Source organism: Eleutherodactylus coqui, chromosome 3 (assembly GCF_035609145.1).
Source record: "Eleutherodactylus coqui strain aEleCoq1 chromosome 3, aEleCoq1.hap1, whole genome shotgun sequence".
Classification (NCBI taxonomy): domain Eukaryota; kingdom Metazoa; phylum Chordata; class Amphibia; order Anura; family Eleutherodactylidae; genus Eleutherodactylus; species Eleutherodactylus coqui.
Genome location: NC_089839.1, coordinates 309,840,953 through 309,859,973, shown reverse-complemented (window position 1 = coordinate 309,859,973; position 19,021 = coordinate 309,840,953). Strand labels below are relative to the sequence as shown.

At 54.2% G+C, this 19,021-nt stretch overlaps 1 protein-coding gene across 2 annotated transcripts in view; it reads right to left on the bottom strand.

Moving 5' to 3' along the window:
* Positions 1-11,706, bottom strand: part of USP24 (ubiquitin specific peptidase 24) — a 112,965-nt gene extending 101,259 nt beyond the window's left edge. For both annotated transcript variants that reach the window (XM_066597884.1, XM_066597885.1), the window contains exon 1: positions 11,339-11,706. In XM_066597884.1, coding sequence (XP_066453981.1) covers positions 11,339-11,587 — 249 coding nt within the window. In that variant the 5' untranslated portion in view covers positions 11,588-11,706. The remainder of the gene's footprint in view (positions 1-11,338) is intronic.
* Positions 11,707-19,021: the final 7,315 nt, after the last annotated feature.

The following is a 19,021-nucleotide window of genomic DNA, read 5'->3' as shown; positions in this document are numbered from 1 at the left end:
TCCCCCACCTCCCAGCTGTGTCACATGTTTGAGGACCCCCTATAACAGCGCACTGTACTATCACGTCCCCCACCTCCCAGCAGTGTCACATGTTGGAGGACCCCTATAACAGAGCATTGTACTATCACGTCCCCCACCTCCCAGCAGGGTCACAGGCTGGAGGACCCCTAGAATGTTGCAGGTCCAGTTCACAATATTACATGCAGTGACTGGAGGGGGGCGCTGACGCGTCGAGACAAGATATTGACAAGTCCTTGCATCAGATAATGTCCCGCAGGCGAAAGCATCCAGAAACGCGACTTATTACAGAACGCCAAAGAGACGGAAATACAGAAATCCACAGACGACGTTCAGCTCGCTCCACGGGGAAATCAACTCATCCCCGAGCCGCAGTGTGACAGCGCAGCGAGACCCCCAGAGCGCAGCGAGACCCCCAGAGCAGGAGGAAACCAGAAGCCTGATACATGCGGCACAAAGCAGATGGAATGCAGGATGACAGTCCACTCACAACAGATTTCTGCTACCAACCCGTCGGACCCCAATCCTTCCCCCAGCTCAGGGTTTGTTACATTGTATTCAGCCTGCAGAGCTGCACAGATCTCTCCAGCGCAGTCCGCTACAATGTATCCAGGCAAATGAAACGTATGGAGGGCGACATCAGAACTGGATGCAACTGCAGCAAACCCTCCGCTGCGAGAAGTATTGTAAGCGTGTCTTCAGCAAAGGAATATCCGAGGCAATTGTGCAAGAGACGTGGAGGCCAGATCTGCACCGAAGGCCGGGCTGACACCAGCGAGCTACTATAGAGTGTAATACGCCGCATCAATCCCTCGCAGCTGACACCCTGCGCTCGTGCAGGGTGTTAGGGACGATACAGAGCGCGGCTCGCCATCTACTAGCGCCGGGCGTTCGGGACGATACAGAGCGCAGCTCGCCATCTACTAGTGCGGGGCGTTCGGGACGATACAGAGCGTGGCTCGCCCTCTACTAGCGCGGGGCGTTCGGGACGATACAGAGCGCGGCTCGCCATCTACTAGCGCCGGGCGTTCGGGACGATACAGAGCGCGGCTCGCCATCTACTAGCGCGGGGCGTTCGGGACGATACAGAGCGCGGCTCGCCATCTACTAGCGCGGGGCGTTCGGGACGATACAGAGCGCGGCTCGCCATCTGTTGGCGCGGGGCGTTCGGGACGATACAGAGCGCGGCTCGCCATCTACTAGCGCGGGGCGTTGGGGACGATACAGAGCGCGACTCGCCATCTACTAGTGCGGGGCGTTGGGGACGATACAAAGCGCGACTCGCCATCTACTAGTGCGGGGCGTTGGGGACGATACAAAGCGCGGCTCGCCATCTACTAGTGCGGGGCGTTGGGGACGATACAGAGCGCGGCTCGCCATCTACTAGCGCGGGGCGTTCGGGGACGATACAGAGCGCGGCTCGCCATCTACTAGCGCGGGGCGTTCGGGGACGATACAAAGCGCGGCTCGCCATCTACTAGCGCGGGGCGTTCGGGGACGATACAGAGCGCGGCTCGCCATCTACTAGCGCGGGGCGTTGGGGACGATACAGAGCGCGGCTCGCCATCTACTAGTGCGGGGCGTTCGGGTACGATACAGAGCGCGGCTCGCCATCTACTAGCGCGGGGCGTTGGGGACGATACAGAGCGCGGCTCGCCATCTACTAGCACGGGGCGTTCGGGACGATACAGAGCGCGGCTCGCCATCTACTAGCGCGGGGCGTTGGGGACGATACAGAGCGCGGCTCGCCATCTACTAGCGCGGGGCGTTCAGGACGATAGAGCGCGGCTCGCCCTCTACTAGTGCGGGGCGTTCAGGACGATACAGAGCGCGGCTCGCCATCTACTAGCGCGGGGCGTTCAGGACGATACAGAGCGCGGCTCGCCATCTACTAGCGCGGGGCGTTCAGGACGATAGAGCGCGGCTCGCCATCTACTAGCGCGGGGCGTTTGGGACGATACAGAGCGCGGCTCGCCTTCTACTGGCGCGGGGCGTTCAGGACGATACAGAGCGCGGCTCGCCCTCTACTGGCGCGGGGCGTTCAGGACGATACAGAGCGCGGCTCGCCATCTATTGGTGCGGGGCGTTCAGGACGATACAGAGCGCGGCTCGCCATCTACTAGCGCGGGACGTTGGGGACGACACAAAGCGCGGCTCGCCATCCACTAGTGCGGGGCGTTCGGGACGATACAGAGCGCGGCTCGCCATCTACTAGCGCGGGACGTTGGGGACGACACAAAGCGCGGCTCGCCATCCACTAGTGCGGGGCGTTCGGGACGATACAGTGCGCGGCTCGCCATCTACTAGCGCGGGGCGTTGGGGCCATACAGAGCGCGGCTCGCCATCTATTAGTGCGGGGCGTTGGGGACAATACAGAGCGCGGCTCACCATCTATTAGTGCGGGGCGTTGGGGACGATACAGAGCGCGGCTCGCCCTCTACTAGCGCGGGGCGTTGGGGGCGATACATAGCGCGGCTCGCCATCTATTAGCGCGGGGCGTTCCGGACGATACAGAGCGCGGCTCGCCATCTATTAGCGTGGGGCGTTCCGGACGATACAGAGCGCGGCTCGCCATCCACTAGTGCGGGGCGTTGGGGACGATACAGAGCGCGGCTCGCCATCTATTAGCGCGGGGCGTTCCGGACGATACAGAGCGCGGCTCGCCATCTATTAGCGCGGGGTGTTCCGGACGATACAGAGCGCGGCTCGCTATCTATTGGTGCGGGGCGTTGAGGACGATACAGAGCGCGGCTCGCCCTCTGTTAGCGCGGCTCGCCCTCTGTTAGCGCGGCTCGCCCTCTACTAGTGCAGGGCGTTGGGGGCGATACAGAGCGCGGCTCGCCATCTACTAGCGCGGGGCGTTCGGGACGATACAGAGCGCGGCTCGCCATCTACTAGCGCGGGGCGTTCGGGACGATACAGAGCGCGGCTCGCCATCTACTAGCGCGGGGCGTTCGGGACGATACAGAGCGCGGCTCGCCATCTACTAGCGCGGGGCGTTGGGGACGATACAAAGCGCGGCTCGCCATCTACTAGTGCGGGGCGTTGGGGACGATACAAAGCGCGGCTCGCCATCTATTGGTGCGGGGTGTTGGGGACGATACAGAGCGCGGCTCGCCATCTACTAGTGCGGGGCGTTGGGGACGACACAAAGCGCAGCTCGCCATCCACTAGTGCGGGGCGTTGGGGACGATACAGAGCGCAGCTCGCCATCCACTAGTGCGGGGCGTTGGGGACGATACAGAGCGCAGCTCGCCATCCACTAGTGCGGGGCGTTGGGGGCGATACAGAGCGCGGCTCGCCCTCTATTGGTGCGGGGCGTTGGGGACGATACAGAGCGCGGCTCGCCATCTACCAGCGCGGGGCGTTGGGGGCGATACAGAGTGCGGCTCGCCATCTATTAGCGCGGGGCGTTGGGGACGATACAGAGCGCGGCTCGCCATCTATTAGCGCGGGGCGTTGGGGACGATACAGAGCGCGGCTCGCCATCTATTAGCGCGGGGCGTTGGGGACGATATAGAGCGCGGCTCGCCATCTACTAGCGCGGGGCGTTCGGGACGATACAGAGCGCGGCTCGCCATCTACTAGCGCGGGGCGTTCGGGACGATACAGAGCGCGGCTCGCCATCTACTAGCGCGGGGCGTTCGGGACGATACAGAGCGCGGCTCGCCATCTACTAGCGCGGGGCGTTCGGGACGATACAGAGCGCGGCTCGCCATCTACTAGCGCGGGGCGTTCGGGACGATAGAGAGCGCGGCTCGCCATCTACTAGCGCGGGGCGTTCAGGACGATAGAGCGCGGCTCGCCCTCTACTAGTGCGGGGCGTTCAGGACGATACAGAGCGCGGCTCGCCATCTACTAGCGCGGGGCGTTCAGGACGATACAGAGCGCGGCTCGCCATCTACTAGCGCGGGGCGTTTGGGACGATACAGAGCGCGGCTCGCCTTCTACTGGCGCGGGGCGTTCAGGACGATACAGAGCGCGGCTCGCCCTCTACTAGTGCGGGGCGTTCAGGACGATACAGAGCGCGGCTCGCCATCTACTAGCGCGGGGCGTTCAGGACGATACAGAGCGCGGCTCGCCATCTACTAGCGCGGGGCGTTCAGGACGATAGAGCGCGGCTCGCCATCTACTAGCGCGGGGCGTTCAGGACGATAGAGCGCGGCTCGCCATCTACTAGCGCGGGGCGTTTGGGACGATACAGAGCGCGGCTCGCCTTCTACTGGCGCGGGGCGTTCAGGACGATACAGAGCGCGGCTCGCCCTCTACTGGCGCGGGGCGTTCAGGACGATACAGAGCGCGGCTCGCCCTCTACTAGCGCGGGGCGTTCAGGACGATACAGAGCGCGGCTCGCCCTCTACTAGCGCGGGGCGTTCAGGACGATACAGAGCGCGGCTCGCCCTCTACTAGCGCGGGGCGTTCAGGACGATACAGAGCGCGGCTCGCCCTCTACTAGCGCGGGGCGTTCAGGACGATACAGAGCGCGGCTTGCCATCTACTAGCGCGGGGCGTTCAGGACGATACAGAGCGCGGCTCGCCATCTGTTAGCGCGGCTCGCCCTCTACTAGTGCGGGGCATTCAGGACGATACAGAGCGCGGCTCGCCATCTACTAGCGCGGGGCGTTCAGGACGATACAGAGCGCGGCTCGCCATCTGTTAGCGCGGCTCGCCCTCTACTAGTGCGGGGCGTTGGGGACGATACAGAGCGCGGCTCGCCCTCTACTAGCGCGGGGCGTTCGGGACGATATAGAGCGTGGCTCGCCCTCTACTAGTGCGGGGCGTTCAGGACGATAGAGCGCGGCTCGCCCTCTACTAGTGCGGGGCGTTCCAGAAGATACAGAGCGCGGCTCCGAATCTTTGCCTATGCAAATTAGGACCAAGCCCTATGATGGGTGGCCCACCCCCGCGCACAGGCCCCTCCCAAGAGGACTGCCCTCACTGTTAATTGAGGTCTCCTTCTGTAAACTGGAGACTTGGCACTTTCCAGACCGGGGTGTGCGCCTTCCTTCAGTGATGGGTGCAGCGGGCTCGCTGACGTCACGGAACCGTATGGAACGGTGAAGCAACGTCCGGGCACATCTGTTTAATTTGTGTAATTAGGAGAATATTGTGACATTATTAATTAGGGGGAGGCGGCCATTTAAAGTTCCCTGTCAGTGCGGGAAAATATGCAGTACGGACCACCTGAACAGCGAGTCCTATAGACCCCTGAAGTCTCTCCTGCTGTTTGTCAGCGCGTTCACGAAGACTGGAGTAAACGTTTTACCGCGTGTCCGGCAGAACGGCGGACACAGCGAACATGTCACGTAAAGCACTTCGTGAAATTCTGCCCGCACTTACCTGCTAAACAAGTAAAGAAAGCGCAAAACCGACAATTCCAGCGTGTGCAGAGTCGGATCTAGCCAAGACCGATCACATGACTAGCGCCCCCCGGAGGAGGCGGAGCCGCATATAATATGGTGGATTTAAAAATGGCTGCTTAAAAAAAAAAAAAAGAAGTCCACCAAACAACTGCAGCTTCCCCCATATTAAGGTGGTTTCCATCTGTGAGGCTTATGGACGGACAGTCGGCACGCAGCACGTCGCATCGGATCTGCAGTGGAAGCGTCGGCCGGAGGTCCCAACACAGATGTGAAAGCGGTCTAATTCTTTCATATATACGGCTGTCTGTGTCCAGTAGAATACATTCTGATCACCAACTGGTTCATTCACAGCTTCCTCATTCAAGAATAGAATGAAAGTATTACAGTAAAGACTGACACATGCAAGAAGCGGTGATAACAGACTACATAAGTATGCTTTATGTGACATGCAGGGTGTGGGGAAAGCCGAGTGATGCTTATCGTCACCTCCATCAGTGAGATGTGCGGCACAACAAGCTTCACCAGAGGGGGTTTTATGTCCAAGATTTTTTTCCTTAAGGGTAAGGGCCCTTTAAATGTCACTAGCTCCACCCTGCACATACGTGTAACTGGTAGCGGGTGCTCTCAGATATGGCCACAAAATCAGCGCCTTCTACAGACAGATGTAGGGACACTGACCCACACTATCTGCGGAGCGATCTACTGTTCCCTGCTGTCAACCAGTGGTGGACTGCGGAGACTGACTAATGTTCTTCAGAAACCTTCCTCTACGAGGCCAAGTCTCCAGTGCGGAGAACCTGCTCTAGGTGACGGATATCAGTCACATATATGATGTCTATAGACCAGGGGTCCCCAACTGCAATCCTCAGGGACCCCCAACAGGTCATGTTTTCAGGATATCCTATGGTGAGAACCCCTGTGGCAATGTCTGAGGCCCCGACAATAATTCCATCACCTGGGCAATATGGAGGATATCCTGAAAACATGACCTGTTGGGGGTCCCTGAGGAACACTCCTATAGAGGATACATCAAAACTGGAGTGTTATAAGAGGAGCAGCTATCACATATATAATGTAAAGATCTCTAATAACATTCCAGGACTGATATAACGTCTAGAGGAGCAGCTGATATCAGTCACATATATGATGTCTATAGAGGATACATCAGGCCTGGAGCGTTATAAGAGGAGAGGCTGATATTACATATATGATGTAAATGTCCCAGGAGGTTATATCAGTAGTGAAGCCTTATAAGAGGAGCAGCTTACATATCAGTAACATATATGATGTCTCTGGAGGTTATGTCAGCTGATATCACATGGTGCTGGAGCTTTAGAGAAGAGGCGGATATCAGTAGCACCTGTCGTCTCTGGAGGTTATATCACTACTGGAGCTTTATAAGAGAAGCAGTGGATATCAGTCACACATATCTGATATAAATGCTGCTGTTGGTTATATCAGTGCTGGAGCGTTATCAGCCACTCCAGTAGGGATATAACCTCCAGAAACGTGATATCAGCAGATCCTGTTATTGCGCTCTTGCACTATAATCAGTTGCCATCTTCAGGTGTAGCGGCCCCTTCCATTACATAACGACGTCTACATACCCGGCATCAGTGACTCGGGCTGGCGGTAACGCTCACTGATGGCACCCAGTATCCGCGCCGCCCAATCAGCTTACAGGCGCTTCTGATCTGCTCTTAGTTTAAAGGGATTTGTGTCACTGATCTTCCTGTGATATCCTCCGCTCCTCGCTGATATAGGAGATGAGATTATCTCCGCTGGTGATTGCCATTCTCCCCAACGTCTACTCATCACAAACTGGGACACTACAAAACTGTACACAGAATGAGGACTACAACTCCCAGCAGGCTGCGGGGGAGACATGCTGGGAGCAATGCAGCAGCTGCTGTGAAACCGCCGGACCCCAGGTGTAATTATTATATAGATAGATATAAAAGGAGGGAGGAAGTCACACATAACGCAGCGAACCGCCCATATGACCAGAGCGCTGCTCTACACTGATCATGTGACAAGAGTCGCCCGTAACACTGTGGTCAGGAAGCTGGCAAGTCTCTACTGTGAGCCGACCGCAAACATGCCAGCACCGGAGTGTAATACACTACTTATATACTAATGCTGAGCTACTCCTGTATCTACAGTGACTCCACCAGCAGAATAGTGAGTGCAGCTCTGGAGTATAATACAGGATGTAACTCAGGAGCAGTACAAGATAAGTAATGTATGTACACAGTGACTCCACCAGCAGAATAGTGAGTGCAGCTCTGGAGTATAATACAGCATGTAACTCAGGGTCAGTACAGGATAAGTAATGTATGTGCACAGTGACTCCACCAGCAGAATAGTGAGTGCAGCTCTGGAGTATAATACAGGATGTAACTCAGGATCAGTACAGGATAAGTAATGTATGTGCACAGTGACTCCACCAGCAGAATAGTGAGTGCAGCTCTGAAGTATAATACAGGATGTAACTCCGGATCAGTACAGGATAAGTAATGTATGTACACAGTGACTCCACCAGCAGAATAGTGAGTGCAGCTCTGGAGTATAATACAGGATGTAACTCAGGATCAGTACAGGATAAGTAATGTATGTACACAGTGACTCCACCAGCAGAATAGGGAGTGCCCCCCTTCCCGTATATCACATGCCCCCACCCTCATATCTGACAGCTCAGTCTCCACCCCCCCACCTGTATACATCACATGTCCCCCTCTCATATTTGATAGCTTGGTCCTCTCACTGTATATATCACATGCAACCCTCCCACTCCCCCTCATGTATCTGACAGCTCGATCCTCCTATATATCACGTCACACCCCCACCCTCATTCATATCTGACAGCTCGTTCCTCCCCCCGTATAGATCACATATCGCCCCCTTCATATATCTGACAGCTCAGTCCCCCCTCTGTATATATCACAAATCCCCCCCTCATATCTGACAGCTCGGTCCCCCCTCATATACATCACATATCCCCCCCTCTCATATCAGACAGCTCGGTCCTTCCGAGATATATATCACATATCCCCCCTCTCATATTTGACAGCCCGGTCCTTCCCCCATATATATCACCTATCCCCCTCTCATATGTGACAGCTCGGTCCTCCCCTTGTATATATCACACATCCCCCCTCTCATGTGTGACAGCTCGGTCCTCCCCTTGTATATATCACACATCCCCCCTCTCATGTGTGACAGCTCGGTCCTCCCCTTGTATATATCACACATCCCCCCTCTCATGTGTGACAGCTCGGTCCTCCCCTTGTATATATCACACATCCCCCCTCTCATGTGTGACAGCTCGGTCCTCCCCTTGTATATATCACACATCCCCCCTCTCATGTGTGACAGCTCGGTCCTCCCCTTGTATATATCACACATCCCCCCTCTCATGTGTGACAGCTCGGTCCTCCCCTTGTATATATCACACATCCCCCCTCTCATGTGTGACAGCTCGGTCCTCCCCTTGTATATATCACACATCCCCCCTCTCATGTGTGACAGCTCGGTCCTCCCCTTGTATATATCACACATCCCCCCTCTCATGTGTGACAGCTCGGTCCTCCCCTTGTATATATCACACATCCCCCCTCTCATGTGTGACAGCTCGGTCCTCCCCTTGTATATATCACACATCCCCCCTCTCATGTGTGACAGCTCGGTCCTCCCCTTGTATATATCACACATCCCCCCTCTCATGTGTGACAGCTCGGTCCTCCCCTTGTATATATCACACATCCCCCCTCTCATGTGTGACAGCTCGGTCCTCCCCTTGTATATATCACACATCCCCCCTCTCATATGTGACAGCTCGGTCCTCCCCTTGTATATATCACACATCCCCCCTCTCATATGTGACAGCTCGGTCCTCCCCTTGTATATATCACACATCCCCCCTCTCATATGTGACAGCTCGGTCCTCCCCTTGTATATATCACACATCCCCCCTCTCATATGTGACAGCTCGGTCCTCCCCTTGTATATATCACACATCCCCCCTCTCATATGTGACAGCTCGGTCCTCCCCTTGTATATATCACATATTCCCCCCTCATATCTGACAGCTCGGTCCTCCCCCTGTATATATCACACATCCCCCCTCTCATATGTGACAGCTCGGTCCTCCCCTTGTATATATCACACATCCCCCCTCTCATATGTGACAGCTCGGTCCTCCCCTTGTATATATCACACATCCCCCCTCTCATATGTGACAGCTCGGTCCTCCCCTTGTATATATCACACATCCCCCCTCTCATATGTGACAGCTCGGTCCTCCCCTTGTATATATCACACATCCCCCCCCTCATATCTGACAGCTCGGTCCTTCCCCCGTATATATCACATATCCCCCCCTCATATCTGACAGCACGGTCCTTCCCCCGTATATATCACATATCCCCCCCCCCCGCTCATATCTGACAGCTCGGTCCTCCCCCCCCGTATATATCACATATCCCCCCCCCTCATATCTGACAGCTCGGTCCTCCCCTCGTATATATCACATATCCCCCCCCCCCTCATATCTGACAGCTCGGTCCTCCCCTCGTATATATCACATATCCCCCCCCCCTCATATCTGACAGCTCGGTCCTCCCCTCGTATATAGCACATATCCCCCCCCCCCTCATATCTGACAGCTCGGTCCTCCCCTCGTATATAGCACATATCCCCCCCCTCATATCTGACAGCTCGGTCCTCCCCCCCTATATAGCACATATACCCCCCGTCATATCTGACAGCTCGGTCCTCCCCCCGTATATATCACATATCCCCCCCCCTCATATCTGACAGCTCGGTCCTCCCCTCCTATATATCACATATCCCCCCCCCTCATATCTGACAGCTCCGTCCTCCCCTCGTATATATCACATATCCCCCCCCTCATATCTGACAGCTTGGTCCTCCCCCCGTATATATCACATATCCCCCCCCCCTCATATGTGACAGCGCGGTCCTCCCCCGTATATATCACATATCCCCCCCTCATATGTGACAGCTCGGTCCTCCCCCCGTATATATCACATATCCCCCCCGCCCCTCATATCTGACAGCTCGGTCCTCCCCCCGTATATATCACATATCCCCCCCGCCCCTCATATCTGACAGCTCGGTCCTCCCCCCGTATATATCACATATCCCCCCCTCATATGTGACAGCTCGGTCCTCCCTCCGTATATATCACATATCCCCCCGCCCCTCATATCTGACAGCTCGGTCCTCCCCCCGTATATATCACATATCCCCCCCGCCCCTCATATCTGACAGCTCGGTCCTCCCCCCGTATATATTACATATCCCCCCCCTCATATCTGACAGCTCGGTCCTCCCCCCGTATATATTACATATCCCCCCCCTCATATCTGACAGCTCGGTCCTCCCCCCGTATATATTACATATCCCCCCCTCATATCTGACAGCTCGGTCCTCCCCCCGTATATATTACATATCCCCCCCCCTCATATCTGACAGCTCGGTCCTCCCCCCGTATATATTACATATCCCCCCCCTCATATCTGACAGCTCGGTCCTCCCCCCCGTATATATTACATATCCCCCCCCTCATATCTGACAGCTCGGTCCTCCCCCAGTATATATTACATATCCCCCCCCCCCTCATATCTGACAGCTCGGTCCTCCCCCCGTATATATCACATATCCCCCCCCCCTCATATCTGACAGCTCGGTCCTCCCCCGTATATATCACATATCCCCCCCCCCCCCATATCTGACAGCTCGGTCCTCCCCCCGTATATATCACATATCCCCTCCCCCCCCCTCATATGTGACAGCTCGGTCCTCCCCCCGTATATATCACATATCCCCCCCACACCCCTCATATCTGACAGCTCGGTCCTCCCCCCATTTATCAACTCCCCCTCCAGGTGTCCCGGCGGTCTGACAGCTCCCTCCCCGCCTCTGCTTCCTCTCACCTCCGGCTCCACCACCTCATGGTAGGCGGGGGGCGGGTCGAAGCCTGATGTCCTGCCACCGCCGTCGCCCCGGGAGCCGCTGTCCATGGGCTCGTAGCCGTAGTCTAGGCCGGGCCGCTCGTTCGTCAGCAGAGCCACCGCCTCGTTGATGTCGTTCTTGGCCAGGCGCAGGGCCTTGCGGATGGCGTCTGGGTCCGAGAAGCCCATGCAGAGCAGCGTCGTCGTGTGCTGCTCCTCCTCCGTCTCCATGCTGCTCCTCCGGGGGCGGCCCGCTGCACACACCGGGAATCACGCGCCGCGCCTCACGGGAGAGCCTCTGTGCGCCGCCATGTTGACTGGCAGCCCTCACCGTCCGCCCCGGACACGCCCACACTCGGCTGGGAACGAGGGCGGAGCCGAGTGCATCACCTGACGTCTCACGTGATCGAGCAGCGCCAGGCAACCATCTTGTGACTGGAAAAATGTCCAGAGAGCTGCGTCCTGTGACCCGGAACCGGAAAGTGCTGGCGGACATGTTATGGATGGCATGACTCCCACAAAACAGGCGTGACGGTGCTGGCGGCCATGTTGTGGATGGCAGAATGGTTTCTAGGCTTTGTTTCTTCCATTGCTGTATTTTCTAGGGGTTCCCACAGACTGTGGCTGCCTACAAAGCCGGCAGCGTGTAGACAGACCCTCCAAGACCAACTGAGGCCAGACACATTTAGGAATAACTAGATAATTGCTGGAAAGCTCTCTAGGGGATGGCGCCCTCGTATGGGCGTGCGGAATACGTATATAAGCAACTTACAGAATTATATCATACGCCAATTCTGCGGTGTTTTCAGGTTTTCTTAAAGGCAATGTATATATTTTTTACAAATGGAAAGCAAACATTTTCAATTTTTCTAATCTGTTTTTATTTTTTGACCGGTGCAGACCAGGGGAGGAGGTGAGCTGTGACCATCACCTCTAGATATATGGGAGAGTGTTGTGGGAATGCTCTGTGAGCTGTGCAGGGAGGGAGAGGAGGTGAGCTGTGACCACCCCCATATACTTCTATAGAAGAGTGTTTTAGACATGCTTTGTAACCTGTGCAGCGAGGGGAGGAGGTAAGCTGTGGTGGATCCCGTGTTATCCATATTTTCGCCACTTTCGCCCGAGCATGTCTCCCAGTCTCTCGTACGTACACGCATTGAGGCCTCCTTGGCTTAATACTCTCCGTGATGCACTTCGGCCTTCTCTTCAGATGCGCAGTGCTCGCTCCTGGTCACTCGGCCCCTCATAATATGGTATCAGCTATTCTATGTCGGCAGCCTCCGCCACTTTAAGAAAGTCCTTGCCATGTTAGGGTGACTACCCACTACAGTTTTTCTTCACTGTGAAAATCGCAGTGTTTTTTTTCTGGAGGGTCCGTGGGACTTGTAATGTTAAAATCGTGATTTCGCGGTAAATTGCGATTTTGCGCTATCGCGATTTTTAACTGCAGTGAAAAAAAAAACTGTAGTGGGTAGTCACCCTTAGGGCTCCTTCGCACTGGCGATAAAATCACGTCATCCAAGAGTAAAAAAACGCGGCGTTATGAAACTAATGATGTTCAATGGTTTCCTGCGATGTTTTTACTCATGCGATGTTGCGGGGGGGGGGGGGGGGGGGAAATCATGGCCCATCTCTTCCCACTCTGAAGAAGAACGTACTACAACTCCCAGAATGGCCAGTAAAATATCCAACCCGCTGTGGTAGTTGGGATTTGGATAAGAGATAGGGCCTCCTGCGCACCCGCAGATGTGATTGACGCCCCGATATCACTCTTGCTATCATTCTGAAGCCCTGGATGCAAGGAAACAGCCTCCCAACCCTGCAGGGCTGACGGAATCTCCTGCTGTGGCTGTCATTCAATGCTGAGCGCTGCCTCTGATTGGTCACAGCGCTCAGCCAATCAGAGCAGCACGTTCAGGAGACGAGTGCCGGGACCTGTGAGAATACACACCAGAGCTGACAGCGCTACTAAGGTGATGTATTCTTCTTTTTTTATTATTTTTTTTCTCCAGTTATCGATTATTGTCGGGGAGGGGGGGGGGGGGGCTTATATTTCAAGTTCCCCCCCCAAATCCTCAACGTGGAGAGTCGGCTGGCACAGAAGTGGCAGAGGATCGCAAGCATCTCCCATTGATTTCAATGGGGCTGTGGCTGCTGCAGGACCCATTGAGAACAATGGGCGAGATTGGAAAAAGAACGGATATGTCGCGAATGGACAAGCCCTTGATGAAGACCCTTACTGGTGGAAACGTCGCTATTTTATGCACAATGGAGGAATAAAGTTTTGATATTTTTACAATATTCCGCCGCCGCACTCTTCCCTGCTATTGGATACCCTGCGTTGGCTCTAAGGTCCAGACCCTCCCTGAAGTGCGGGCATTTTTTGTCTGTAGACACTCCTCACCAAGTTTCTACACAACAGTGCCGCTGTTTACCATTTCTCTACTACTTTGCTGCATGGCCAGCGTTAAAACATCGCAAATGTGTATGAAGCCATCGGCTTCCTAATTTTGAGATATTTCTGACAGCGCTGGGAGATCATGTGATTCCCTCGCCAGTGTGAAGCTGCCCTTAAAGGGGATCCGGCATTAGAAAAATGTAAAAAATCAATACTTCCCTATTCCTCCCCGGCCGTCTTCTTACGGAATCTTCTCCCCGCCGCTCTTCTTCAGGCCCCTGGGTCACATCACCGCCTGATGGCTTGTGGTGGTGTGACCCGGGAACTGCAGAAGATCGTCGGGGAGAAGATGCGGCAAGAAGACGGCCGGGGAGGAATAGGTAAGTATTGATTTGTTTTTCTAATGACAAAACCCCTTTAATGCAAGTAAGGCCGCCTGCAGACGAGTGGGTCGGATCCGGCGGCGAGACCCGACCCGAGCGCCTGCAGGGACGAGCGCATACTCACCCGTGCCTGGCGGCCCTGGCTCTTTCATGTGCCGGCTGCCGGGCAGCCGACGTATGCGCAGACCGGAGCCAGCGGCCGGGTGAGTGACGTTTCTGTGCGGGGTTCTGCGAGCCCCACACAGAAATAGAACATGCCGCGGTTTATTTGCTGCGCGATTTCGCGCGGCCAAACCGCGGCCGTCTGCATAGGATTGCGTTTGTGCATTGCGTAGGATTTCCGCCCATGTGCAGGCGCCCTAAGATGGTGGTTGTTGTAACAAGGAGGGCAGAAGTATGCCTATTTTAGTGCAGGAGATGAGGCGGCAATTGTAGGGTTAAAGAATGATTTTCGAAGGTTTCCTTCACATTTGCAATGTTTTCACAATCGCAGCGCGCCCGTTCTTTCCCCTTTTGATTTTTCTATCTCCGATCTTTACCCATGGTGCCTCATTTTTATAACATCACAAACTTGCGATCTTCATGCAATGGGTTTTTAGCATTAGAAAGTCCTATTGACTTTTGCGCTAAAAACGCGTAAGAAATTCCCCAGCGGCAGCGATGGTTTTGCATGAAAAACACGCTGGGCTCAAAATTGCGTGGAAAAGAGACACGATTTTCTCGCAGCCAAATCGCCTTTGCCGGTGTGACGGAGCCCGTAGAGCGCCTGCGGAATGCTGCAGTGGAATGTAACCAATCAGTTGGCTTCTAGATAAGGAAGGAATGTCTTGGGTGATTGTTGCCTTTGGCCGTGGGTTCAGTCTAGGGAAACGATCCCGCTGGACACTTTGTATCGATACAATAAAGTGTCTGTGCCTTCTGATAAAACAGCCTGCGGATCGCTGGACTCTACAACAAGCCCTCATACGGCTGCCGGCGAGCTACGGCTCTACAATGCCAAGAGGTTTGGGCCTTAAAGCAAAAAAATCAGCCAGTCACTAAGGGGTTAAGAAAGGCCATTAGCCGGTTTAGATCGCCACCTATTGGAGAGTTACTGGGAATATTCAGGAGAAGGACTGAAAAACTGCATTTTGACTCCAGAAAAGGGAAGCTGATGAGATAATAACCAGTTATATCGCCGCGCTCCTTTGCGGCGGTTCGGCTCCGTCTTCAGTCGCTACGTAGTTACTTTGGCAGCGTCCTCCGGCTCTGCGTCTGTCATTGTAGGCGTTGCCTTCGTGATGACAGCGCTTCGTTCTTGGACGGGGCACGTGTGAGTGACATGTCGCAGGGTCACATGACAGGAGGTGCGGGCCGCGCTCACCCGCCGCTGACAGGGTATTGGTTAGGGAATCCTTCGCCTTCGCAGTGATTGATGGCGGGCGCGTCCCACTTGTGTCATCGGAAAACACTAAATACGTGCAGGCGCTACACAGACCTCACGTATAGCTTCTTAAAGGGACGTCAGCCTTAAAGGGGTCCTCAGATCTGCGTTATGGAGGCTCAATCACTGTGAGCTTCTACAGCTACTGTAGCTAATAGACTTTGTTCCTCACCATTTTCAAGATCTCGGCTTGCTGTCTATGAAGGGAAACCTCTGGAGGCTGAACCCTGTTCTTGCCTTATTCATATGAGTGTGATTGCGGTCCGTGAAAAACAGACTTATTTTAATGGCATTTTCTTGCGTTTTATGCTTTTCTCCATTCTCGCGTGTCATCCGAGTGCAGGCTGTTTCGCATCGACTTGAATGGGCGATTCTTGACCGCCGATCAGACCGAGGGAATGTGAATAGAACCGCTGAAATCACGCGAGTTCAGTCCAATTAACCCCTTAGTGATGCAGCCCTCTTTTTTTCATTTTTGTTTTTTTCCCCACACTTTTAAAAATTCCGAACTCTTATTCTCCCATCGCCGTCGCGGTCTGCGGGTCGTTTTTTGCGGGCGAGTTGTATTTTTCTGCGGTCCTATTTAACGTGCTGGAAAACATTTACGAGTTTCTAACTGAAGTAAAATAGGAAACACAATGGCGCCGTCTTTGGGGGTCTTGTGTCTGCGGCGTACACACCACAGCGATACGTTTAATCTGCACGTCGGTCCGATTACTGCAATACAAAACCTCTAGAGTTTTGTTTGCTCTCCTACATTTAACCCCTTGAGTGGCGGGTTTCCTACCACCCTGTCGTGCCCACCAGGGCAGGTTTTTTAAAATGGTCTAATCATTGAATTTCAACTAATTTTGCATTTGCGTCTCAAGAGCCATAACTTTTTCATTTTTCCATTGACATGGCCATGTGAGGGCTTGTTTTTTGTGGGACAAGTTGTGATTTTTTAAACAGGGGGGAGGAAAAAAGAAATGGGGAAAAAAGAAAAAAAGGGGCCATGTCATTAAGGGGTTAAATAATGTATTAACTTCCTTCTCTGGGTCATTACGACGCACGGATACCACATGTGTGATTGTATTTTTGATTTTTTACAAAGTAAAGGGAGACAAGTGTTTTTATTATTTTTTTTATAATTTTTTTACTTTTTTTTTTCTTTTGTCCCTTTAGGGGACTTCCACAGGGACCCATCAGGACCCCTGATCACATTCCGGGGGTCCGATGGTGACAGCCCTTTACATGCTGCAGTCACATAGACTGCAGCATGTAAAGGGTTAACACAGCAGAGATCGGAGGTTTTCTCTGATCTCTGCTGTAAGAGCAGGTACCTAGCTGTCCTCTGACAGCTAACAACCAGCTCTCCCTGCCACAGAGACCATCGGCTTGCTTCTGACAAGCCGATGGTCTCTATGGCAACCTGTAAACAAACCAGTGCAGGAGATTGCCGGCATGTCGGTAATATCTTCTGCTGGTTTTTCAAAGCCCTTGCACTGCTCTCTGTGGGTCTGTGCAGGCAGAGCACAATGCCACAGCTTGTGGCATTGTGCTCTGCAGCTCCCATAGTGATACATAGCCCGGAAGCTATGAGCAGTGGAGCTCGTCCCGGAAAATTTCCAGGCGTGCCACTCAAGGGGTTAAAGGATAAACGTAGGACATGTGGCCGCCATATCGCTGCGCGGGCCTCGTTCTCTGCGGGGCGTCCTGCAGTTTCTGGGGTCCCATGTTGGAGTTCAGAGGACTTTTCAACTGCTTTTGTATGACAACATTCATTTTGCAGAATAAATACTTCGTTACCGTGATAGATCGGACCTCTACAGATGCAGCGTTACCAAATATGGTTTTTTTTCTAAATATGGAAAGGTTTTTTTTCAACTTTTATTACTTTTTTTTTCAATAATTAATAAACTTTTTTATTTTATTTTTCGTAGGCCCCATGTAGACTTGAACCTGCGATTGTTTGATCGTTTCTGCAGTATAATGTAATACCCCAGTATTACATTATACTGCGATCTGACAGACAGTCTACCAAGGCACGGCTTCATAGGCATTCTGCAATGCCAGCCCTTGGGGCCTTCAGAAGGTTCCCAGCTGCCATGGCAACCGAACGGCAGCCCAAATTCTCATCGTGGAGGGCATTCAGGACCCCCAAACACCAATCGGGGGATTTAAATGCCGCCGTCATACTGGATGGTGGCATTTGACAGCCAAAACCCGCATTGTATGGAGTGGGATCTACTCCCCGATCCCGCTATATATTAACCCCGAAACTCCATGACGGAACTGTCCGTCATAAAGCGTTAGGCCCCCTGCACATGGGCGGAAATTCCGCGGCGGGATTTCCTGCAGAATTTCCGCCCGTGGAAGCTGCCATAAGTTTGTGTTAGAAAACGCAATCCTAGGGAGACGGCCGCGATTTGTCTGTGTGAAATCATGTGCACAAAATAAATCGCGGCGCGCTCTATGTCTGCAGGTCTTGCAGAGCCCCCGCACAGAAATGTCACTCCCCAGCCGCTGGCTCCACTCTGCGCATGCGACGGCTGCCCGGCAGCCAGCACATCAAAGAGCCGGAGCCGCGGGAGCAAGTGAGTGCTGCGCTGGTCTCTGCAGGGGCTCGGGTCGGGTCCCGCTGTGAGAATGCTCGCAGCCGGATCTGACCCGGCCGTCTGCAGGTGTCCTTAAAGGGGTTGTCTCGTGGCAGCAAGTGGGGTTATACACTTCTGTATGGCCATATTAATGCACTGTGTAATATACATCGTGCATTAAATATTGGCCATACAGAAGTTATACACTTACCTGCTCCGGTGCTGGCGTCCCCGTCTCCATGGCGCCGACCGAAGCTGCCTTCTCCCTCGATTAGACACGCTTGCGCTGTGCGGTCTTCTGTTCTGTTCAATGGAGCCGCTGCGGCGTGCTCGCGCCGGAGAGCTGGTCTGCGCATGCGCAAAAGACACGTGCGGCGCGAGCACGCCGGAGCGGCCCCATTGAACAGAACAGAAGACCGCACAGCGCAAGCGTGTCTAATCGAGGGAGAAGGCAGCTTCGGTCGGCGCCATGGAGACGGGGACGCCAACACCGGAGGGGGTAAGTGAATAACTTCTGTATGGCTCATATTTAATGCACGATGTACATTACAAAGTGCATTAATATGGCCATACAGAAGTGTATAACCCCACTTGCTGCCGTGAGACAACCCCTTTAACCCCTTGAGTGGCACGCCCGGAAAATTTCCGGGACGAGCTCCACTGCTCATAGCAACATAGCCCGGAAGATTTCCGGGCTATGTATCACTATGGGAGCTGCAGAGCACAATGCCACAAGCTGTAACATTGTGCTCTGCCTGCACAGTCCCACAGAGAACAAAGCAAGGGCTTTGAAAAACCAGCAGAAGATATTGCCGATATACCGGCAATCTCCTGCTTTGTTTACAGGTTGCCATAGAGACCATCGGCTTGTCAGAAGCAAGCCCA